General features: G+C 30.9%; 2 protein-coding genes and 1 long non-coding RNA gene across 3 annotated transcripts in view; 1 reads left to right on the top strand and 2 right to left on the bottom strand.

Moving 5' to 3' along the window:
- Positions 1–27134, bottom strand: part of LOC143914760 (uncharacterized) — a 1424209-nt gene that overhangs the window by 585015 nt on the left and 812060 nt on the right. The gene's annotated exons all lie outside the window — the stretch shown is intronic.
- Positions 3968–5037, top strand: LOC143914902 (uncharacterized). The gene is made up of 2 exons (XR_013260865.1): positions 3968–4036; positions 4807–5037. It is a non-coding gene; the product is annotated as an uncharacterized LOC143914902 (long non-coding RNA).
- Positions 20420–21288, bottom strand: LOC143914058 (uncharacterized). Its single transcript, XM_077434148.1, has 3 exons — positions 21271–21288; positions 20923–21193; positions 20420–20751 (listed from the first exon to the last, which is right to left on the bottom strand). Exons 1-3 carry the CDS (start codon positions 21286–21288, stop codon positions 20420–20422), a joined length of 621 nt encoding a protein of 206 aa, XP_077290274.1.

Raw genomic sequence — 27134 nt, 5'->3', positions numbered from 1 at the left:
AAAAATCCGGAACAAAAAAAATCTTTATTTGTAATAATTTTCAATTCTTAAAGTTAACGTTAACAAAATGTAATATTTTCCGATTATACACAAACGGTCTTTGACCTCGTAACGTTGAATATTATTATTACACATAACAAATTGTGTATTTACAACACGTATTCTGGGCGAGGATATGGCGTGCGACGCGAGCTCATGAGGACATTGCGTTTGGATCGGAGGGTCCGAGGTTCGATTCCCAGCGCCCGCGGTGAATGAAATCAATTTTTTTCTCGAATATCGTCAAAATATAAATAATTTAAATTATAATTATAATTTAATTGAAAATAAATACATAAAAAATGGTTCAAAACCTCGCTAAATGAAATTATTAAAATTACGTATTTTTATATGGCGAGAAGGAATATTTCAATTAAAGTTTAAAAAAAAAAGCGAAATGAAAAATTGGATTTGGCGTGATGTCCGAGACCATTAGCTCAATTTAGACCCATATTCAGGCTATTTGGGGTGATCGGTTCGAGTCGCGACAAAGTCGTCTCGTCGAAAAATGAATTAATCGATTTTTATCGATTCGTTCATTATGTTCGGCGGGAGTTAGGACACACACACACACACACACACACACACACACACACACACACACACACACACACACACAAACACACACCCACACACACACAGATTACCGTCTTTATATATATGATAGTATACACATATAATATATTATTTTTCTTATGGATCCTTTGAGAAAACCATGTGGAGATGATGGCATTCTATGGATAATATTAGTTTCTCCTCGGTATTTTATAAATAGAAAAGCTGTCAAAGGAAATTGTATGGGAGTTTTCCTGGAATGCTATAAAGTAATAAAGAAATAATATAATGATATAATTTATTTAATAATAATTTATTTAATGACAATTTTGAATAGGATTTGTTTTTTTACATTGATTAATTATATTTTAAATAGAATTGATTGAAAATTACGATTAGTACCGGCTCAAAGCCTGCATTAGTTTTAATAGTTTTTATAAGTATAAGATGCATATATATATATATATATATATATATATATATATATATATATATATATATATATACATATATATCTACGTATATATTACGGAGTTTACTACCGGTATACTGGTAAATAGCCCGAAAAATAGCTCAGTAAATTATTACTTTTACCAGTAAATCGACATGACATATTCTTTGCGTTTTATCACATTTCTCTCCTTTATTTTATCTTCTGGTAACACATGTCAGATCCGGTGTTTCATTCAAGTAAAAGAATATACAATATATAATGAAAATAATAGTAGAAAATAATAATAGTAGTTTCTGTTTTGCGCAACTCTCATCCATCTCACCTCACAGATTTTCCTAATTTCGTCTACCCATTTTCCTTGCGATCTTCCTTTCGCCATTTTTAATTCCTTCGGGTACCATTCTAGCACTTATTTTGTCCACCTTTCATCCATTCTTCTAGCTACGTATTCCTTTTCCTATCTCTCATCATTATGCCGAACATACTTTCGTTCCATACTTTTCTGAGTGCCTGTGTAGAATCTTGGCGTTCAATATCCAAGTCTCACATCCGTACGTCATCACTGGAAAAAACACAAAAAATCATATTTACATATACATATAATATGTATGTGTATGAAATAGTTATCTTAATAATTTTAGGTATGTTATCGTATATTAAATCATTGCCTCAATATGAACATACATACATATGATTGTATTTACGCCCTTGATTATACCTATAGACCAAAATGCCAGTTGAAACATCAAACAAAATAAAGTAATAACATCTGTACAGGAAGCGGAAGCTTACAATATGAATTATTCCCATTAAAATATTTAAATTACCCTCCATATAAACCGCAATCAACCACGACGCAGAATCGTAACTCATTTAACACATGTTTACCCCATTTTAATTATTAATTTTGATCTATTTATACATTTTCAAACCGTCGACTTCTCTAGAATGTCACACATACTTTAATACGTATTTATGTCGTATATATGTTTACGACAATTTAATACGTATATATGTTTATTCTGAAAATTCCCCAGTAACATTTGATATTCCCTACTGCGTTTTGTTATTCTCAGAGCCACTCGAACGGAATCTTATTATTTGTATATGGTGCATCACTTTGGATTTTCCCTGCAAATTTTACATCTACTTTGACGTCATTTTAAATACCAGCACCGTTCAATTCTTACAGCGAAGATAATGCCAAGATCTCGAAGTGTCGACGACTATTCATATCTTTTTATACCATGGCCTTCCATGGCCACTGCCCCCGGTAATCGACAATTCGAGATTTGCACCAATTTTCAATAACAATAATGTCACTTAGTTTGCTTTCAATACCAGTTTTGAAAAGTCACGTTCGGTCCAATAAAATTCAGTTCTTATTATACACATTTTCAGGCAATATCTGGATTACATATTTTACTTAACACGTCGAAGGAATATTTAAACTGGTTTAAACATACTTTGACCTTCGATCATACATACATAGATACATAGGGCGAATGATAGTCACATATTATAAACTAAATGAAGAAAAAAAAACAGCACAAGATGAATATTAGCGGCTTTTCAACCGGTTTATATGTGACCACGCCCGATCTTGAATTTATAGCGTTTTTGTTTTTTTTTCGTTTGTTAATGTTGAGACTCGCATTAATGATATATTTTATAATGGGAATACTGAGTTATATAACCGGATCTCGTATCACCTACACTAAATTCAACGTGTCGCATAATTTGACTGACGACTTAGGTTTGCGAATTATTTGCATAATTTTATAGGCGGTCGTTTGGCGGATAAATAGACCAAGTCCCTTATGAAACCAGTCGAATTTTAATCACATGTATAATAAGTGTTTCGATGTTATAAATGTCCTTTTATTTTAATCACATGTCCGATTCGAATACGACCAAAATAGATATGCTTTGACGAATGAAAATATAAGGGGAATGAATGAATTGAGAAAATATCGTTTTTATGAATGAAATTAGCGTTCACAATTTGGCAAGTTTGACCTTTTCAAAAATAAGTCAAAACCAAAACTGAACAAGTTATATTACATTGGAATCTAATAACTTTCTTAGTATCAATAGCGTCTGTATTTCGCAGTTTTGTTTTAATTTTTTCAGAATGCACAGCACGTATAAGTATTGCAAAGTGTATATATTTTAGAAACTGAAAACAAAAATGAAGACTACTTTGCCAAATTTATTTGTAATTAGGCCTTGACCATAGCTAACAAAAAATAATACGGAATTGCTTAACATAATAAACGCTGACATACATTAGCTCTAAGCTAAAAAAATATATAAACGCTGATCAACACATTAAATGTATGTGTATTCGAATTCTAAACATAGTATACGGATCATTAAATTCGATTATTAAAACAGTTTATATCGGAAAAACCCAGGAAAATTCGGTTGCGTAATCTTGACACGCCTTTAAAACGATCCATCATATGGACTGTCATGGAAGAATGAACGTTTTCTTTTAATTTGAATAAATTTTAAAACAAAAATAAGAATCAAAAGATGCAAATGATATATTGAAACAACTATAGGTATAAAAAAATATTTTTTCATACCTGTTGCATTTTCAACCGTGCAATATTAACCTACCGATGTTTAATGTGAAATCGTGAAATCTTCCATTCCGGTATATGCAATACGTCGATAAATTATTCATTAAAAAAACATTTAATGATAACACAACAATCGTATTATATAATTCGAAATTTATATTATATGAAGCGTGCGAAGCGAGAAGGTCAATACCATATTATATAGCAGTCAGGATCGTTTTAATTATTTCGACGTATCCTTTGCATTCCTTATGCGACGAATAATATAACTTTGACCTCTAATCATCGAGTATATAAAGGCTAATCGGACATCCGAAGTCATCATTCAATTATTTGATATCATCTTGACTTCAAGTTTAGTTGAAAAACCTCCCCCAAACCCTCCAAAATGATGAAATTGGTGAGTCTAAAATTTTTTTTATATTCATATTTCAATTGCATATTTACCTCAAATAAATTATAAAAAATGGGATGTTTAGTATATAAGTAACTTATAATAATAAAAACTCATACGAATATAATAATAATATTGTAAATTAATATCTTATAACATGTCTGGGAATATTTTCTAAAAATCTAGTGTTTGTATCATATTTTCATAAATCATACAATGTATAAATTTATATGTATCAAGTTTATTAATGAATTTTATATCTACAAATATAATAATATACTAGTTCATCTAGTTTTATACATACATATATGTATATATAAATATATAACAATCGTAATAGTTCTAGTGAAATAGTTATGAATTAGTTTGAGTGTTCTTTCTATCTATGTATGTACACATATTATTAAGGTATATTATTTACGATTGATTGCTATTTTGAGGTAGTCAAAAATATAATATTATAACAATATATGTAATCCACAGCATAAAATAAGAATAGATTTAAATATTTTAAAACATAACACGAATCATGCGGTCGATCAATACGACCATTTTAAAACCAATGAATATTCAATGCACGGTTCATCAACGTACCGAACGCGTTTCATTAAGCAATTATTCGTCCTCCGTACAAAGGAGTCAAGGATGTGACAAAACATCATCATCATCATCGTCGGCTTCTGTTATTTGCGCAAACGAACCAACAATGGAGCGTTGAAAGATCGATTTATATAATGTTATGCACAACCTTGACTAAGCAATTCTTTCATTTTCAGGTGATCTTCGTAGCTGTTGCTCTTTTGGCAATGACTTCTGCAAAACCGACTCCTCAATTTGTTGCACCTGTCGTTTCGGCTTATTCTGCACCGTACGTCGCTGCTTATTCTTCACCATTGGTATACTCTGATTATACCACATCGGTAGTAAGCGAGCCTGTCGTCAGCAGCTATTACAGCCCATATGCCTATGGTTATACCTATTATTGATTTACAAGGTTGTAAAAGTTGAAAAATTATACCAAATATACATATAAATGTAGTATGTATTGTGAAAATAAAGATATTTATTGAATGCATTAAAATCGAGTGGTTTTTATTTGAATAGGCACTAATCGGACCAGTTGCATTTCTTTGGTGCAAAATTTTAACATTAGTACCCACCTTGGTCATCTTTACAATATCATAATCATCATCAATTCAATCCGTCTTTGTTTTGGACAACTCCCATCCATCTCCCACATTTTTCTAATTTCATCAGGCCATCTCTCCTGTGGTAATTCTTGCACCATTTTCATTCTATTGGGTACCATTTGAGTACATCTTTCGACTATCTATAATCCGTTCTTCTAGCTACGTGTCCTAACCCTTTGCCATTTAAATATCTTCTTTACGATATATGTACATATTATTGGATTAATACTACTGAATATACATTTTAAAATATTATATAATAGATTTAGAAGATGCAAAATACAAAGCTTATAAATTGATACATATTTATAAGCTTTGCATTTTGTATTATATGTATACATATTTGGAAAACCGCTTACTACTTCGAAACATTATTAAACTGTAAATAAAAAAGATTTTATTATTTGGCAATAGATGCTGCTAGTAGATTAGATCAATATTGATCAATATGTACGTAAAATAAATAAAAAGTGTTTTATATTATAAACATAGATGTCTCGAAAAAAATTTTAGTGGTGGTAAAATTTGCTAGATGAAAGAAAATCTTTGGTCTGATATTAAAAATAATTATGTATAAAATTTCATCGTAATAAGACAACTATCATATTTCAATAAGTGTAAATTTCTTCTGGAATAATCCGTTTTAAAATGAAAAAGAAATGTGTATAATTTTTAATGTCGCCGAACCGTAGAACATTGACGTCAACGGTCGTCCAATTCTTTCACCCTTTAGAATAGGATTTTAACCCTTAAATTTCAATATTGATATTGAGATACGAGCATATCGTATTTGGAGTGAAAACGTGAAATTATATGTATACAATTTATACGTATTGTTTATCTCCATTTGTTGTGGATAAACAATAGTAAATTTTCATTCATATTGTAACGTCGAAATTTTCAGCGTACAATAGCAGAAAAAAAGTGTTTTTTTATATACCTGGATTTTTTTCGTGTACTTTTATGTATGAATATAAATTTATTACTTTGACACGTGGGGTTGATGCGGATTGTTGAGGATAATAGACAAACCAAACGCTTTTAATTCTTCAGTGGCTGCATGTAAGGAAATGACTAATATTATACATATAATTCTTTATACATATAAATTTTTTAAATAAATGAAATTCGAGAAATTGATCATTTTAAACCATTACACGAAGTATGTAGGAATTGTTTTGCTTCTTTCGTGAATTTTGCAAACAAACAGCGACGTCCCCTGTGGTTTTTTTGCTTAACCCTTTGACTGCTACAACAACGATAAATCGTTGTTTTGAAATAGGCGAAGATTGCTACGACGATCGTTGTTGTTGTCATTAATTGTCGTATTTCAATTCTTTCTTTGAGTCGCCAGCGCATCAGTGGCAAGAAACATTTTTTTTATATACGTATTTATATTTATTTTTCAATCATGCTTTATAAATATTTATCAATTTTTTAAATAAAAGCTCTTCAATTTCGGGTTCATCATCAAAGTAAATTTCGGGTTCGTTGTCAATGTCATATAAGGAGTTATTACTTGGGAATTGATTATTGTCGATAAATTAATTTTCAGAATCAGTAGAGCTGCTGATTTGTCGAGTTCCTCGGCGAGGAGCTATTATTTCGCTTTCATCACTTTCACTGTCCGATATCATTTTGCAGAGTTAAAATAAATGGCAAAAAACATTAGAAATCCGCTTTCAATTATATAGGTCACGAGACGTCACGAATTCGTGCAATCAATCAAATGCAACTGAAATGCATACAAAATGTTTATGATACATGTTGAAAAATTATTTGATTATTAGAAACTTCGCATCCTTGTGTGTCTCGCTCACACGTACACAATTAAAACCAAGAAAGAAAGAGAGAAAGACCGCTACCTGTTTCGAATATATCGCTTGTTGTAAGTATTCATCGATGTCTAAAAATAGATTGTTGAAAAAAATAGAGCGTCGGAAAACAATCGTCAAAACTTATTTAGTGTATATATGTAGGTATCTCTTTCGCACGCACGCATGTAAAAGCAAGACAGAAAGAGAGAGCACTGCTTCTTAAAAATGTATATAAAGTATTATAAAAATTACGAGCGTTCGGCGAAGTAAGTATGTAAAAAAAAATATTATATTTATTTTTTTTCAAAATAATTACAAATGTTAGCATTTTTCGCTTGGACATTGAAAAACCTCGTAGCAGCCAAAGGGTTAACCAAATGACATTTATCTACGTTAATCTGTATATCAATCTTAGTGTTCAATCTTCGATTCAACTTTCGCTGTCAAAAAAGTTTGAATTAATAATATAACGACGTGCATTATGAATGACCATTTTAATTTTAATTTAAATGCTACGATTAGTACTAATTAGGTGGTCAATTTTTAATCATAAAAAAATTTAAATGATAGTTAATGCTTTTGATAATAATATCGGACAATTCATGACAAAAGCAACAGGTTTGCACCATTTATAAAATTAAATACTTTTTTTTGGCAATTTGATGGAATGAACAAATTCACGAATTGAAACGATTATTTGGGTATTTATGTTGCAGATATTCATATGTATGTATGTATACTGAAATCTGGACTAAAAAATATTATAGATTTCTACAATTTAGGCGATTTTAAAATAAAAAGCGGATTTCATTTGAGATCAGACCAAAGAAAATTACATAGCCATTTTTAGAGCTCGTATTTTCGTTCTTGAAGAAAATCAGTATTTGATCAATATTTATAAGTGTGATTCAACTAAACAATTAAAATAATAAAAATACATCAATTATTATTATATTTTTTTAATATAATTTAATATATTTTATACAAATATACAAACATATAAACAAAACAATTTCATACTAAGATCTATTTAAAATACGTATGGGTATGCAGAGTACGGGGAGAGGACAGATTTGGCATAGAAGGGTGATGCCAAAGCTGGAGCAGCAAAAGCATGAGCGGCCAAAGGTGCAGCTAAGACTGGAGCAGAATGGACCAAAGGTGCAGCCAAAGCTGGAGCAGCATGGACAAATGGAGCAGCATGGACTAATGGAGCAGCATGAACCAATGGAGCAGCATGAACCAATGGAGCAGCATGCACAACCGGGAAAGCAGCATTGTAATTCCTGGCAACTACTTGTGAGCTAGAAGCAGTCACGATCGGAGCACCAAACACTGCTGCTGGAGCAGCGAGGAGTCCTGGAGCAGGAGCTGCTTGTACGAAAGCCACCAAGAGGGTAACGAAAATCACCTAGAATTGAACAATGATATAATTACAAATTGATTTTAATTAGAATCGAATCGAAGCAGGGTGAAACTTACGGATTTGAACATGGTTTTTTGGTTGGTTTTTTCTTTGCTACTGTAGTAACTGATTGAAGTACTGCGATGAGTATGTCCTACAGTGTTCGAGACCGGAGTTTATATACTAGTTTCTTCCGCAATGGATTCGTATTTGTATTTGGTGCATCGTTTTCGATTGCGACCCTATTATGTAAGACATTGTCGACAAATCGAATTGTATAATAATATGTAATGCAAGTCCGAACCGCTATGTGGGTTAAAAAGTAGTCCAAGTGTGTATGCTAGTATGTATATGCATAGTAATCGTTTGTTTGGGATACTTAAACATTTTAAGCATTCGTGCTCTGATTTGGTAAGAAAACAATGCCGATTGACTGATAAGGTTCCGAGTGTTCCTGATTTAATATACATATGTCAGTTTATTAGTCATGAAAATTCAATGTAAATACATTAATTTGAGTTTGTAAAAAAATCTTACTCGAGTTCTGTGCCTGCAACTAAGTGATTTATCTCGAAAAAAATACACATAAAAGTGGATAGATACATATATTCATGAATTATTTTTTTTTGGAATAGTTTCGATTTTTTAGTCACATATTTTAGTTTAAATATGTCGATTATGATTAAGTTTCGACCAATAGGCGAGCCTCGCTTGCAATGGGTATTTGTATGGAGGAAGTGGTATCATTTATGATGTTATTTTGATTATCAACTTTATTTTAAAGTTGTCTTATAGAGTATCTGTCTTTATTTTAAATGCAAAAATCCCGAGGAAACTTACTAATTGCATTAAAAATAAGCGCGCCAACAGTGTGGACTAGTGGTTAGCATATATGCTTTCGAACATAGTGGTTGACTTCAGGTCGATCGTTTCCTGTCAGAGTTTTCCAATTTATCTGATTTTCGTTGAAACAGTTCCAAAAAATTGGCAACCTTACCCATTTTCTCACAAATCTCGACCTTTACATATTTCTCGCAATTTTCGAATTTTGCTGATTCATATAAATATGGTGCAAATTTGTCCATAAATGTCTCTCAAATTTGGAGTTTTTCAGCCTCTCGAAATTTGACGATTTAAATTAAAAAATGCTCAGAAATTGTAAGTTTAAAAATTTATCCAAAGATGTCTCTATGGTGATGTGTTAATATTATTCTAAAAATTGTATATCGATGATCATAATTAGACAGGAAGGCGCAATGGGGCTTACCTGTTAGGCCTAACTGGCAATATATATGTATGTATGTAAAATCATATTTATAATTGCATCGATACATATTAGAAGTTATACAAAAAAAAACTTAATTTCATCAAGCAGTTCAACTCTTTTCGCTCGTAATTTATTTCAAGTTTGAATTTTTTCAGCTCGGAATTAAAATTTTTTTTTTATAAATGCATTTCCCAAAGTTAGTAGAAGAATTATTATGTGAAATATGCCTTGATAAGATATGTATTTACATATGTATAAGATTCACATTATGGGGACATTTTCAATATACGTATGTATGTATGTAACTCATCGTGTAATCAAGTTATAATTGTTGGAAATGCTTCCAACGTTATTATTAGGACGAATATACATATACATATGTACTATTACGAGCATGTGTATGTACGTACATAAATTTGGATAATTGGAAATTTATATAACTGGCATCAATCTCAGGTTGCATATAACACTAATAGCTTTCGATTTGGGTTCGCATAATTACATATATGTATCATGTGTCTATCTATATATGTTCATTAGTCCATAACAAAGCTCTTAGAAGTTATGTAAAGTCTATTAATGCTATATCTTAGGATTAACGTTCGATAAAGAATGAGATGGGCACCTCACATTGAGGGAGCGAAATGCAAGGCGATGCGGGGTATATCCTCAATATACCCGATATTTAATCGCCATAGTTCTTTATCAACTCAAAATAAATTAAAATTATATCGCGCGCTCATCTAACCTATGCTTCACCTGTATGGAATAACGCCTCAAATACTAACCTTTCTCCAAATAATACGTATATACTAACTTGAAAAAACTGCATGCCATATATAATATTCCGTTTATTACAGACATTACTAACAAACTAACCAGTAGATTCTATGACAGAATCACTAATAACCATACTAACACACTTGTGAAGAGTCTCGGTGATTACAACAAAATGTCTTTACCCTTCAGGTATAAACACAGATTACCTAAACACAATCTGCTTTAGATCGTTGACTTTAGAGTATTTAATTAATATTATGTATTAGATGTATGAGCATTTATAAGATTTTTCCTATTATTCTTTACATTAACATTAGGATGATATAATACTATGATTACTAACAAAATTAAATAGAAAATGATCAGTAGATCAGTAGCTATTAAAATAGATATAAGATGTATTATAAACATAATATAGTAATAATAAAAAGCATTTAAAAATCACAAATCAATTAATGCTATTGATCTTTCGGTGAAAATTTAAATTCTTATACAGAAGTTGTCATCGTTTCTTGAAATATTGAACATAAGTTATAATATATTTTTATTGTATCTTTAATTTATATCAGGAAGGCCTAACAGGTAGCCCCAATGTGCATTCCTAGCCAGAAACATTGTACATTTGATACAAATATGAATACATATAAATAAATATCCACGGAAATATCTATGGTCAAATTTGTAAACTTGCAGCATTTTAAACAATTCAGCGAAATTCAGTAAATACATATCAATTAACATACACAGAGACATTTGTGTTAAATTTGTCAATTTGCAGCATTTTATACAAGTCAGCGAAATTCCAAATTGTAAAAAGCTCGATGGTTGCCAATTTGTTGGAACCGTTTCAATGAAAATCAGATAAATTGGCAAACTCTGATAGGATATGATCGACCTGGAATCACAAATTCAAGGTCTGGCCAGCAGAAACCAGTGGGATTTGAACGCATAACCACTCTGTTCAAAGCATTATATGCTAACCACTAGTCTATTCTGCTGGTTAGCATATAATATTTTGCTGTATAATTGAATAATGCATATATTTTCAATTTGATCTATGTTTGTAACTTAACTATAACTTCCTTGTATATTTGTATATACATATGTATGTATGTAAAAATAATAAATAAAATAAATACTAGAAACATTTTTCTAATAACTATTAGAAAATGACGAACTGTCCGGTGTTTAAAATTCATTTTATTTTAATCCATGGTCTAAGTTAAAGTACCATGGTGGTCCTACATTTAAATTCTAGATTTGCATAGTGGAAAAGTGAGGAAAAGTATGAATGAGTGGTCTTCTCTTTGTTGAAATTTATTATTTTTTAATTCTGTAAATTATTTTTACCACTATTATTATTATTTATACAATGGATTTTTTTATTTCGAAAATTGGATAAGATTTACTGAAACATGTTATCGAGGAGAAGTTTTTTTTTTAGTAAATAAACTTCTAAATTATCATTATTCGTCATAACCGATGGACCCAATTTTATATTTTCCAATTACGTCGTTTTCGACTTGCTCCTGAGCGACATCTATGGTACTAAGCTTGTACACATATAAATTTATTGAATTGGATTGATTTGGAGTCACAAATATCAAATTCTGGCCAGCAGCACTATAGATAGTACCTGTAATTAATTATTTTCAATCGAGATCAACCCACGGGATCGAACCCTACAACCTCTCGGTGTTTAGTATTGACACAGTCAGCAAGCTATGTATGCTGCTGGCTAATGTGTGATGTGTTAAAGATATGTAAATGAATATTGTGGCCAGCCAAATGGTATGACTATAAGTCTCATAAGAAAAGGTCTGCGTTATACATAAATAAATTAAGAAACCAATGTGAGCTGCTAAAATCTTTTATTTAATCGTTGCATTTATAGTGCATTTAGATGATGTATGGATATCCAGAGTAGGCCAAGTTGGTGTAAGGAGAGAAAGCTGGAGCAGCGATTGCTGGGGCAGCAAAAGCATGAGCAGCAAAAGCAGGAGCAGCAACTAGTGGAGCAGCACGTACTACTGGAGCAGCAGCTACAAGAGGAGCAGCAGCTACTACAGAAGTAACCAAACCAGCATTGTAATTCCTGGCAATAACTTGGGAACTAGTAGCCGTGACTACGGGAGCAGCGGCTAAGATTCCAGGAGATGGAGCGGCATAGCTGCAAGCCACCAGCATGGAGATGCACAAGAACTGAAACCATGAAAACGCTTATTATAATACAGATATAGTAAATATTTCAGCTCAAGTACGTATATAGATTCAATCTTACAAGTTTGAACATGTTGACTGTTGATCGGTTGCTTCTTCGTTGAAGTTATCCTGACGATTCGCAGTTCGATAGAGCATTTATACCGTGGAGTGCGCAACCGAATAGACGTGATTTGGGAGCTTTAACACTTTCGTCACATGTTCTTGATATTATTGCATCCAATTTACGACTTGTGCAATTATGTTTGTAAAAAATCTGCAATTGGCGTTGGAAAATAAAACGACGCTCGCATAAAGCCTTCGAATTTGGTTGGCGAATACGTGGAATTTGTCACCTAATTTTTGACACAGAGCAGTTGCTGATTAAATATGTACATAAACGATGTTCTACATATATATTCGAACATTCATGTATCTAAGTATTAGTTAACTATATAATTTATAACGTTTAATTTTCGAATTTGTGTTTAAATTTCATAGTAAATATATGCAGAATGTATGTACCTACATACTTGAAGCAGTATTTCATTAAATGAATATTTTTTAATGATTGTAATAGCGACTAACTTTTCTTTATGAGAAATATTTTATAAAAATGAAAAATATTTAATTCCGTAATAAATATTTATAGATTGTTTTATATGTACGTATTTGTTACACCACAATGATATGCATATGTTTCATTTTTAATATAACAATATATAATAGCTTTATTAGTTTCTAAAAATATATTAGAATTTTCAATAGACACAACTATTAGCTAATTAAATAGTCAAAATTTTAGAAAATTTTCAATTTTAAATTGATCGTCATCAATGCGTTGTAAGACCACATTTATTCAATATTTACATGTATGTGTTACACCGAATCCGTGAAATTGTCTATTACACGCATTCGGCAAGAGAATTGCCGAATGCGTGAAAAATGCAAGCGCGTTGCCCAGTTCACGGATTCGGCAAATTCTTTGCTGAATGCGTGGACTTGTCAGCGTGTAATATTATAACCAAGTGTCAAAGTGACAGCTGAATAAGGATTTTTAATTTAGTTTAATTTACATATTATTATGTATAATATGACTACATACATATGTATGTTTCGATCATCTCATATGACTTGTACATAAATTAATGCTATTTTTATACATTTGATCAATATTTTAACAGTCGGAATTTTATACCTTGTGAAGAATCAGTATTATATTATAAATATTTAATTTCATTACACATGTCCCAGAACATAGCTCTAGGCTACACCAACCAGACCAAATGTATAAAAATGTGAGCGACTAAGAAATCACCGGGTGTGAAACGCTTAATCTAACTGCATATATCTCTCCGGAGTCCGGAGATGCATTTGTCCGAAGGACCGAAACAGCCCTGCGTGACCTGAGCCATAGAACACTTTGAGCCATAGAAGACCTGAGCCATAGAACACTTTGTATTTTAACAAGCTCGTAGTCACCTCTCACTCATTGGTGAAAAGTTTAAAATACAAACATTTTTTGAACAGGGGACTATTACAGACAAACACTCTTTGAAGTCTTTGAGAATGGGCTAAAAATGTACCTTAAATTTAAACAATAAGTCACTATTAATAGTTATTTGGGCTTTTAATATTTCTTTTACACATAAATACAATGGAACTGAATGTGTGTTCATAGATAGTACATAATTTTTACATGATATAAATTAACATTAAAAATTTTAACAATTTTTTCAACTTTTCCCACCGTCAAATTTAAATTTAAATTTGGCGCATTTCACAGGAGTTGTTACAGTATAAAGAATTAATGATAAAAAGTAATGGCCACTATAAATTATGTAACGTATGTACATATGTATATGTATGTATTATTGATTGTAAAAAATATCTACATTACTAACCAAATGTTTGATTACACCTAAACGGAATTTTACAATAATAATGAACTATGAACAGTTTATTCCAAAGAATGAATCTTTGGAATAAACTGTTAATTTTCCAATTTATTTTACAACCCCTACATTTATTTAATATATGTTTGTACCAGTAAGGCTGTACGACAAAAAGAGAGAGAATTTCAGCGCACGCCACTGGTATGTACATATGTATAGAGAATATTTAAATTTTATAAAAATATATGTACTTTTTAATTAAATAAATTGGATTTGGCATTTGTAGTTTATATAATTGTGTGTATTTTATATAATTTTTGTTCAAATCTCTGACAAAATCATTTGATGATATTTTTTTCGTTTATATGTAGGTATGGTGAATGGGTGCATCTAGGATATTTTTTATTGATCAATAAACTTTTTTTAAACTTTTTATCTTTCATATATTATGTATGTTCACAATACATATTTTGTTTATTTAATAGTTATATTAGTATATATTATTGACAGTACATTTGTCTTTAATATATACGGAAGATAAGATTGGCCATAGAAAGCTTCCTTGTGGGATATCTGCCGTGATTTTATTGTTTGTATTGCGACTAACTTTTTATGGTCTGATGATGAAAATTAGGTAGTTCAGTATTTTGTTAGTAATGAGCATATGAATAAGTCCATCGTGCTAAATCGTATTGAAAGCCTTTTTGCCTAACCAGCAGCATAGATTAGTGGTTAGCGACGTAACTTAGCGTGTGATGCGTATTATACTGAGTGATGACGGGTTTAAACCCTGGTCCAGTGCTGCTGGCCAGACCTTGGATGTACATATGTCTTCAGGTCGATCGTGTCATAGTTTGCCAATTCAATTGAAACGGTTCCAAAAAAAATTGGCAACCTTGTCCCATTTCTCGCAAATGGTTAAAAATGGGACAAGGCAAGGAATGTGCATTGATATTATATATGTATTTATGAATAAAATATTTAGCTTACTTCTCTTCATATGCAAGTTTTTCATCCGTAGAGAAATCCAAATTATTCATTTATTGATTTATCATCATCCATCAATTTTCTTTCAAAATACATTCAAAATAAATAAATTTATTTTAAAAATGGCTCAGGCTATTGTACATATGTATGTACGTATATAGATACATATACATATACCAATAATAATATAATAATAAAACTGTGTAATTTAATACGACAGTTTATTCAACAGGTCTAATAAATAAATTGTCATCTAAAACTTCAGTAATTGTTTTTGAGGCTATTTATGGAGTAAGAAAAGGTACATATGAATTTAATTTGAAAGGAGATTAATTCTATTAATGCGGAATTATGCCTATGTAATCTAATATTATGAATTTATGAATCTAAGCTTAGCCTAATTGTTCTTGGATTATTAATAATAATTACAAGTAATATTTACATTCTAATAGCACCGGGGCGGAGAATAATCAATTTTACTAAGTGTGATCCACTAAATTCGAATATGATATTGATTTTTGTTGGTTTATTTTCATTTATGAGATAAAAACCGTGGCTAAGTGACAAATTAGTGAAATTAGCTAATAAAGCTGAGTAAAACATAAAGTATATTTTTAACTACAAGTATTTTACAGCAGTAAAATATCATAATCAATAGAAAAAATATTTGACTATTGATTTCAATACTCGCTTTTGGCACAGCAATACTTGATTTTAGTTAGAGACTGCAAAATTTCTAAAATTTTGCAGTCTAAAAATTTCTAAAAAATTCACTTTTTTCAAAGAAAATAAGTCAGCAAAAATCGTTGTCATTTTCGAATTAAGTGGGTAAAAATTAATAAAGATTGATTAGTTTCCGCTCCGGTAAGAAAAAGAGTGATATTTTGTTGCTCAGTGTAATCGTGTATCATTTTTAGATGATTTAATTTCATTGAGTAATTATTATTTAATCATCAAAATCGCAAACAATTATATAATTGTTATTGTTAAATTGAATGATATCCCGTAATATGTTTGTATGTACAATGTGTCAGGGCTTTCCATACAATTTCGAATGTCTAAATACGCTTGTAATAGACAATGTATGTATTTGTTAGAATAAAAAGAATTGTACCCAATGTCACTACATTGGTTATGGAAAATGTCACAAGCAGACGAGGCACATTTGAATAGATGAGACAATATTGTACTAAATCAAATCGTAACATGATATAATGTTTTGATATTGCGAAACCCGTGTCCGTTCATTCATTGAAATTAAATTTTCAGTAAAAATTCCGTTTATTCATTAAACTAATAGTGTGAATATTCCATATTATTTATTACATACATAGCATTGAAAAATAGTAAGAATCTATTTTTAGTTTTCTTCCACTTCGGGAGCTTCGCCGGCCGCTACTGCTTCAGATTCGATAACTTCTTTTTCTTCTGGAGCAGCTTCTTTTGCAACCGGCACTTCTTCAGCGACTGCTGGATCTATGATGGTCCTTCCAGGGTTGAGATATACAGCAGGAGCTGCTTGTACGTAAGAAGGAAGAGCATATTTGTAGTAAGCTGGAGCAGCGATGTATGGAGAAGCCAGCCTTCCATTTAAGAGGCTTCCATAGCTGGCGTATGTCAAATAGTTTTGGGGCAAAGTTGAGTATTGAAGAAGAGGAGAAGCCTGGAAGAAAGACCTGGATACAAGAGGGGAGGAAACTGCTAGGGTAGTCGCAGGTACACCAGAAAAAATACCCCCATGGACATTGCCAAAGACAAGGGCAATGCTAAGAATAACCTGTAAGAAAATTACACGGTTTAATATTAAAGAATGTTGTCAAATATTAAGTTCGATAATTTTTATACGTACAAAAGTTGTAAAGGAAGACATGGTGTCGTTGCTGAACCGTTGCTGAGTGATGTATGCTTTCGGACAGAGCTTTTTATACCGAGCTGGTTGAAGTGACCCAAAAAGTATCTGGTGATGTCTTGGTAAAATTCATTGGAAAAAATGTACTCGTATGTATAAATCTTCGTCGTCGGAATGTTAGACGTGTAGTCGTTGTGATTCGATTGCAAAATGGGTACCATTTCGTGTAAACTGTCGAATTAGATGTGCGGGTCGAATGTTGATTGGGCTTAAATTACGTTGTAATTAATTGAGTTTGGTAGTAGTAGTGTTGATATGCCTTTATATTAAAATTTCGCAATCTTATCATTTATCAATAGATATATTTACATATGAGCCGTTATAATTGAAAGTGGAGAAATATCTAGCAAAATATTAAATAAAATGTTTTACGTTTTACAATATTTAAAAATTATGGTGGTCTGTAATACGTTTATTCTGTTTTTCCGAGATTTTGGACATATCGAATTAAAAGAAGTGATAACAATTTGTGAATGAAGTCGAACAGAAATAGTGCTTTTGGAACTGAAAATTGGACTTCTGCCACTTTTAAATATAACTGCTGATTTATCTAATTACATATATGTACATATATATTTATGTACATATGTATCTAAGTTTTTGGATTTTGTTGCGAAAAATGATTTGAAACTATTTTCAGCCTACCTTGGGTAGACTATTTACAATGTATGGATATTAGAAGGTAATAAAAATCATCTATAAATTTGTTTGTTATTTTTTTTTAATTTTTTATACCAGCAAGGCCTTACAGATAAACCCCAATGCACCTTCCTGGCCAATTACAAACAATACAGCATTTTTATTTATTAAACAAGTTGCTGAATTACGAGACACTGACTTAAACTCGCAATTGTAACGAGACATCTATGAATTGTACATAAATTTTATTGAACATTAATCATACTCAAATAGTAGTGACATTGTAAGTAGGAATGATTTTAAGCCAATTTTTTTTAATCGGGAACCGTTTCAACAATGAAATCAAAGAAAATTGGCAAACTCTGATAGGAAACGATCGACCAGGAGTCACAAATATTCAGGTCTGACCAGCAGCATTACAGATATACTCGAGGTCAGCTCATGGGATCGAACTCGATGCCTCTCGGTGTTAAGCAAAGAGTTAACGACCGAGCTATGCTGCTGGCTAAATATATTATACATATTTCCAAGCCTTTGTGGTTTTATTTTCTTATGTACATATATGTTACAGTGAAAGCATATTTCAAGTAAAAATATATTTTGACCAATTCCAACTAACAAACCAATCTTAAATGAATTGGGCCAACCCTTACTTAACCTAACCTATCCTTACCCTTAAATAATACCAAGCCCAACAATCTAATCTTAAATGAATAAAACCAACCCTGAAAATGTTATGATTTCACTGAAACGTCAGTGAAAATATATTTTCACTGTGACTTATACATACATTTAAGTATCTGTTTAGATAACAAAATATAATACTACAATTCATATAGTTTAGTTTTTTTATTATATTACGGATGTATGTACATATGTACATAGAATACGCAGTACACAGATTTTTTTATGATATACATACATATGTTAATATGTAAATAAATATCCATGTACATAGTAAATGGGAGTAAAATATTATAACAGTTCATATAAATGACATAAAAAAAAGCCTTATATAAAGAATTTCATTTTTTATTGGATACAAAAATGTAATATAAATACTAACTAATTTAATTCAATGTGTGTATTTAATTTTTTTTAATACGTATACATACATATATGTATACATTGTGCAAATTTTACATATTGTATGAAAATTATTAGATGTACATAAATATCAAAGTTTACAGAAAATATGTTTTTACTTAATATTGTACAGTTACTTATTCAAGTTAATTAATTTCCATTAAATGTGTAATGGATAATGTATTAAATTTTCGTGTGTACATACATAAATTGCAATTTATGTACAAATATTAAATATTAGGATTTAAGTCACAGGATGTATACGTTACGAATACGTTATACATGTATGTAGGTATAGTAATAATAATTGAAAACCACTTGAACTTTCTTACAAAAAAACCCTCCATGTTGAATTCTATTATATACATAGGTACATATAATGAAATACAAACATATATATGTATACATAATATGTAATGGCTTTGTTCAATTTACAAAAAATTAAATTGACATAAATTTAAAAAAAATAATTATATTTCCACGTATATAAAAATATAAAAAAATATATTTCCACGTTTTTTATGAAATTTTTTGACATATGTACATATGTATGTACTATATACATATATATTTGATAACCTAAACATACAAATATCATTCTTATACAAATGTAATTAATTAAGTGATGTAATTTAAAAAAGTAAATTAAAAGTGGCTCATGGTAGTCGATTACGTCCTAATACGGATTTGAAGAAGAAGACAATTTTAAAATACAAGTATATACATTTGCATACATACATATTTGATACATATGTATGTACGTACATACATATATGTATATAATAATAATAATAATAACTTTTTATTCCAGACCATAGGGAAAATAGTGCAATCCCCACTGTTCATATACATAAATAACATACATATGTACATACATATATCTACATAGATAATTGAAAGGAATGATACAATAAATAAATATAATAATAATATATGTAAAAATAATATTAATAATAATTAATTAATTATATGTTCGAGTGAAATGTGTTTATATATTGGAAACACCTATAAGCTTTGTTATACTGGGTAATAACATTTCATCTAAAATCTATTAATATGTTTTTATTACCTTTTCAATTGGAAACTTTTATGTGTACTATGCTATGAATTTAAAATGTGAACTAGCAATTTTAATATAACATGAAAATAAAAAAAATCATCCATTCAAGTTATTTATTGTAAAATTCAACATGTAAAAAGCATAACAAAATAAATTTATTTATCGTCGACAGCTGGGGCAGCGGCCAACGGAGTAGCAACTGGAGCAGCGGTCAAAGGAGCAGCAACTGGAGCAGCAGCCAAAGGAGCAGCAACTGGAGCACCAAATGGAGCAGCGAGATAAGGAGAAGCGAATGGTCCACCGACTAATGGAGCACCAAATGGACCAGCAGCTAATGGGGCAGCGAATGGACCAGCAGTTAATGGGGCAGCGAACGGACCAGCAGCTAATGGGGCAGCGAATGGACCAGCAGCTAATGGGGCAGCGAATGGACTAGCGAATGGACCAGCAGCTAATGGGGCAGCGAATGGACCAGCAGCTAATGGGGCAGCGAATGGACCAGCGAATCGACCAGCAGCTAATGGGGCAGCGAACGGACCAGCAGCTAATGGGGCAGCGAACGGACCAGCAGCTAATGGGGCAGCCAATGGGCCAGCAAGGGCGCTGGTATAAGCCAGAGGACCTGGTCCAGCCAAAAGTGGAGCAGACACATATCCAGAAAGAGCCCTGTTGACGATGCTGATCTGACTGGCATATGGAGGAATGTTCTGAGGGACGGCACTAGCATAACCGATAGTAGCAGGAGCTACCAAAGGAGCAGCTCTGGCTACCAAAGGAGCTGATGCTAAGAGTGGAGCTGGAGCCAAGACAGGCGCTGCAAAAGTTTCAGCAACTGCGTGCACGGAACGAGCTGGTGCCGAAGCCAAAAATGGAGCCACTATTCCAGCATTGCTCACCGAGATGGCAGCGAAGAGGAAGACGGCGGAGATCTGTAAATTGAAAATAAAAATGAATATAGAGTCTGAGATACAAATTCGATATAAATTTCAGGCTGTCATTAATATACCATTTTCATTGAAGACATTTTCGGTTGGTTTTGGGGGTGGGTTTTGCTTTGCTTTGTTAGCTGAAGTGAAGCTCGAAAGCAGAGAAGTGAATGATGTCGCTGTGGTGATCCATTCGACTTTTTATACCCCTCCTCCAGTTCCCGAAATATGACCATTAACCATTGTAGAACATGTGCATTACAATTGTGTTATTGGCAATGTTTCGGCCGTGATGAAACTGTCCACAGTCGTTTTGCCTAATAATCTGCAGGCGGCATTTTAACTGTAACAATTATGCATACAAATGCAACCCTACTTTTGGGTCATACATAGATCACTATCTAGAGACTACTTTCGATTTTTAAGCAAAACAAAAGTTGCACAAGGAAATAAAAAAAAATAACTATTCAATAAAAAATCGAAAAAAATAAAGCGTTTTTAAAATAAAGAATATTTTTTACTTTTAATCTTTAATTGAACGTATATGTATACAAATATATATACGAGTATTCGTACATACATATGTATGTATGTATGAATATTATTGATAATATTAAGAGTCACTTTATGAAAAACACAATTAGCTACGATATTGGAAGAGGAATTCGAAAAAAAAACAAATTAAATATTGTAACTATATTAGATATTTTTCTTACAGATTAAAAAAGACATGTTTTTGATGAAAAATGTTTTCCAAGCGAGGGATAAATTCATTAACGAAATAAGTATTTAATAAAGAATGTTACGTATATACATAATTAATTTTTGAAAAAAATGGACAATGCTAGCATAGAAAAATCGAGATTGAATAAAGAAGAAAATTTATTTAATCAAAAATAATTCTGATTAATCAATCAGAATTATGATTTGTTGCATAAGCGTTTTTCTTCATATATGTATGTACATATTTATGTATATAAAATACTCATTTTCTTGAAGTTCCGATATAATTAGTCGGAAGATTAAAAATCATTTAATACAAAAATTATTCTATTAAGATACATATGTATGTATATGTTTTAAATAGAGAGGAAGATTGTGTCCCAGAAATGGAACTATACGTATATTGATAAATGCATGTCTTATTTCCACATCCATACATACAATGTATATATATGTATATATAATAAGCTAAAAACATAGAATAAGCTAAAAAAAATATTTTTAGTATACATAATTGTATATCTATGTGCTACTCTATTTGTCTTAATTGAATAAATATATTATAGGTATTCATTTACATATAATTATAAAGATAAACATTTTTATTAATTATATGAATTAACAGTTTATTTTTCTTGTTTTGCAAACGTGTAGATTTGTCTACGTAACAGATCCAAATATAAATACATACATATATATTATAAACGAATGTTCGGTTGGAACGTGTTAACTAACTTTTTAATTATAACTTGAAATTGTATTTAATCGTTTTGTGCTAAAGCGTGTTTGCGTTATTTACAGAAAATTTCAAACAAAAACGACGCGTAATTTTCTACACTTGGGGGTTTTCGTCGTTCAGAAAGAAAAAAGTTTTCACTTGGAAATAAATCGCGAGACTTTTTAATTTTCCGACCGAAATCAAAAACAACCACTTTTCACCGGTTGGATAAATTGAAATAAAAAATTTAAGGAAGGCTATTAACGATTCTCATTTATAGTACTATAATTTTATCGCAACAATATTGATTGTTTTTAAACTGATGACTCATTTATCAACCCTATATTTTATATAAAAAATCTTGATTTACTTCCAAAAAACTTATTTTAAATAAACTCATTTTTAATATTAATACATTATCCACTTAAGTTTTGTACTAAGTAGTATGCGATGAATTTTTGAAACGTGAAGCCCACTCGATAATGAAACATCACGATCGTACATTCAATTGGTCTTTTTTTATCCAACATATTACACATTAACGCCGAAATTATTATCGGACGGTTCAATGGAAACGAAATTGAAACTTTTAACAGTATTTATTGACGACACACCAAGAATGATTATGGCGTTTGTGTGATATCCAAATTAGTATTCTGATCATGCGTTATTGTTCAGTGGGACGGTCGTGTCGAGACGATATTTGCCCAATAGTTCACGTGATCGATTCAACCGACATTAGAGAAGAGTGTCGAAATTATCGCGTATGGCAATTTTCTAATTTCTATTTTCATCTAATTTCCAATAAAACAAAGATGAGTGCAGACAATTGCCTTTGACGTAAAGATGCAAAGCGCGTCATCGAATAGAAGCGCTGCGTCAAATAAAAATGAAAACTTGCGTCAAACTGATGAAACTGTCGTTTGAGATAAAAGATTGTGTTTTCTTTTTTAATATATATGCATAGATTTGTAAGATTTTTATTTGATATAAAAGTTACAAGTAAGTTTTATTTTGTTCTCAGTAAAATTACTTTATTTATATATAAATAAAAGAAGCAAACAGCATTACATCGTATTTAACATTCACAACAAAACAATTTCCAAAAATTAATAACAATAAAAACAAATAAGAAAAGCATTTAATAATGGTTGATATGGGTTATATGTGCATACATACATACATGTGTATGTATTATCGTCATACTTATGTACTAGTAAATCCAAAATAACATACATTTTGTAAAGACGAGAATTACACATTACTATTTCATTGGCCTTGTATATTATATTTGTTTTAATTTGATCTTTCTTTTACAGAGTTTTAAAAAATTTCAGATTTGACCAACCCACAAATTTATCTATGTATTTGAAGAATATAAGGTTACAAACAAAATTCGATAATTAAACATATGTACATACATACACGCTCACACATGAGAGAATTTTGATACAAATTGAGCGCAAATTTAGGGAAACTCACATAAGACAAAAGTTCTACTTCCAGTTGTCCGATTCTGTTCAAATTTTTTTCATTACTTAAAATTACTATAAATATTATACACAATAAATATCAAGAAAATAAATATAATTTAAAAGGTCAAAATAAAATAATCAAATATTGTTTTAAAAAAAATTACTACCTCAGGTTTACAAATTTTGAATTTTCTCGTGAAGAGCACACACGTTAAAGGGGTCGAATAAATAGTGGAATAAAAATCGAACAAGAGGAAACTGCTACTTCCGGTTGACAGGTGCTCGCCAAATGTTATATATGTTTAATTTGGTATTACGCCTACCCTTCTAGATATGAAATTTCAGTTCAATAAACTAAATAAAAGGTTTCTGGGGAAAACATAAAAAACCTCGATTCTCTAGAGTAAAAGTACTACTTTTGGCTGAGATAAAAATATTTGAAAAATATGAGGGAATAAAATTTATAATTTCTATTATATGTAAAAAAAATCAATCCGATTTGATTAACCTTTTGGGAGATAATTGAATTCAAAAACTGAATTAAAAATTTAAAAAAAAATGTACGTCGTATCGAATTTCAGTAACCGACACTTACATACATAGATACGTGGAATTTTAAAGTTTAATTTTTCATCACACAACTATTAGGAAAAGCACAAAATATTCATACATTATAATGCAAGTTTATACGTAACTTGATTGAAACGGTAACCAAATGAACAGATACCATTTATCTAACAATAGTTTTATTGAGTGGCTGACGATTCTAAAACACTATGTATGTATATATGTATATCTGAAATATTTAATTTTTCAATAAATTACATATATTAATTATTAATAAATTTCTGCACTCTCCAATAACTCTTATACATAAATACGTATGTCCACAAAGAACTTAAGTATATTTTTAAAAAACATTTATTTCACTTAAAAATATGCATCTGTAAAATTAATTCATAATTAAATTGACAGCATTTGTACCAGAAGCGTTAAAAACACAGTTTTTTACTAAGCCCAAAAAACATTTGCTTCCTCAAGCGAACTATCCAAATACGTATATTTAAATATCTATTATAAACCTACAATCACCCAATTATTTTATCGACTCATTACATATCATAAAATCTCAATAATTAATCATAGGAATACAACAACGGATTTTCAACATAACGAGCCAATTATTCGATGTTGTTGATAACAGGATTAATATTTTCAGTGTCGATTTTGTGATATATGTAACATGCGATTAATCTTCAAACACACAAGTACACATTTCTTCCTAATATATTGTAAAATACTATGTAATTACATTCAGAACATACCCACGACGACGAATTAAGTATTTCCACGTATCACTTTCATAATGACGATACCACCACCAATTCAGCACCAAACCACTATAAAAAGTGATAGCATCGTCTCAGAAGCATCATCACAACCCAGTCGACTTCCACAACCAGTCAACAAACCCCAAAAACCAAAACCAAAATGATGAAGTCCCTGGTAACTATCAATCCGCATACAATATCACAATTTTCTTTGAATTGTTTATTAATCAATCTTATCTTTTCAGATTTTCTTCGCCGTAGTCCTCGTGGCTTCCTCATCAGCTGGAGTTCTACCTTTGGCCTCCTATGCCGTAGCTCCCTATGCCAGTTCATATTCTGCTCATACCGTCAACCATGCTGTAGCAACTCCAGTAATAGCTCATGCTCCTATCGTAGCGTCTGCTCCACTCGTAGCTGCTTCTCCATTCGTAGCAGGTCCAGCTCCTCTCGTAGCAGCTCCAGCTCTCGGTGCATACTCTGCCTACCCCTATGCCAGCTACATCGGTTAAATTTCAAAATTCAGCACTGACAACAACTTTCGATAGCTCACCGTTATAGTTAATTGCCACTTATTTTTCGAACTATTGTTCAAATTCCTCATTTGATATGATAGTTCATATTAAGAACTGAGTACCTGGAGATTGACTATATTATAAGCAGGAATTACAAATAAATAAATTTGTTACAACTATCTATTGTTTTTTTTGTTTATTCAAAATATGCCATACACATACATATCATGCAATAATACTACACATAACATATAAAACACAAATTTTGAATATATGATGATTTCATTTAAAAATAATAAACATTTATTAAAAATAGTCATAATATGTCTTAGTCTTAATAATCTTAATAGTCAAAACATGTTTAATGATTAACCTCATACATACAAATAATAAATATTAATATTAATTTAATTTAATTTACCTCTTATGAATCACAATGTCCTGGTGTACATACACGCTATCTTTTTTGCTGGAAAAATATTTATGGTAATAATATTTAGTGTAATATTAAATAAATATGTATAGTGGAATAAGCATAAAAAAATAATCTAGGTATATATAATATAAAAAATTGAATGTCTGTTTGTCTTTTTATCTGTCTGTCTCGTATAGGCTCCTAAGCCACTGAACTGATTACGATGGAACTTTCAGAATTTGTTGTATGCATGTCCGGGAAGTTTACTGTGAAAAAAACGGGAAAAAACCTCTTAATAATAATATTCGTAATTATGATTTTACTGACGCGAAAGTTTGAAGCGCCATTGTGTAGTCAAAGAAATGTGTTCGTTGGTAACCACGTTACCAGTTTATGACGACACGGCTTTGAACACGGCACGAGTTGAGCTCCAACCATCACTTGAAACGGGAACGGGAACGGGAATTGCATGCGTTATTGTGGCATTGCAAAGCATGCCGGGTTCAGCTAGTTATTATATAAAAAATAAAAATCGGCGTCTTTTGTGTTTCTATCAATACGCTTAAAAAGAGCTTCGGATGAAAACTACGCCTTTTTAGATTTCATAATAATATAAATAAATTTTATATTCAACCAAAAAATATTGATATTCACTAGTATCATTTTATAAGTACATATATATTATATAGACATAAAATATCAAAATAGATCAGTCGAACGTCCCAACACGGGGTCCCTCAAGTAATCCGGGCCCTTGAACTTTAACCCTA

The sequence above is a fragment of the Arctopsyche grandis genome, chromosome 7 (genome assembly GCF_051622035.1).
Source record: "Arctopsyche grandis isolate Sample6627 chromosome 7, ASM5162203v2, whole genome shotgun sequence".
In the NCBI taxonomy this organism is placed as follows: Eukaryota; Metazoa; Arthropoda; class Insecta; order Trichoptera; family Hydropsychidae; genus Arctopsyche; species Arctopsyche grandis.
The sequence above is the reverse complement of the archived record's forward strand: the minus strand, read 5'-3'. Positions and strand labels throughout refer to the sequence as shown.

Coding starts and splice junctions, on each gene's coding strand:
- LOC143914058 (XM_077434148.1), bottom strand. Junction 20,752..20,922: donor CATCGTCAACAGGGCTCTTT/CTGGATATGTGT, acceptor GTCCATTCGCTG/CCCCATTAGCTGCTGGTCCA.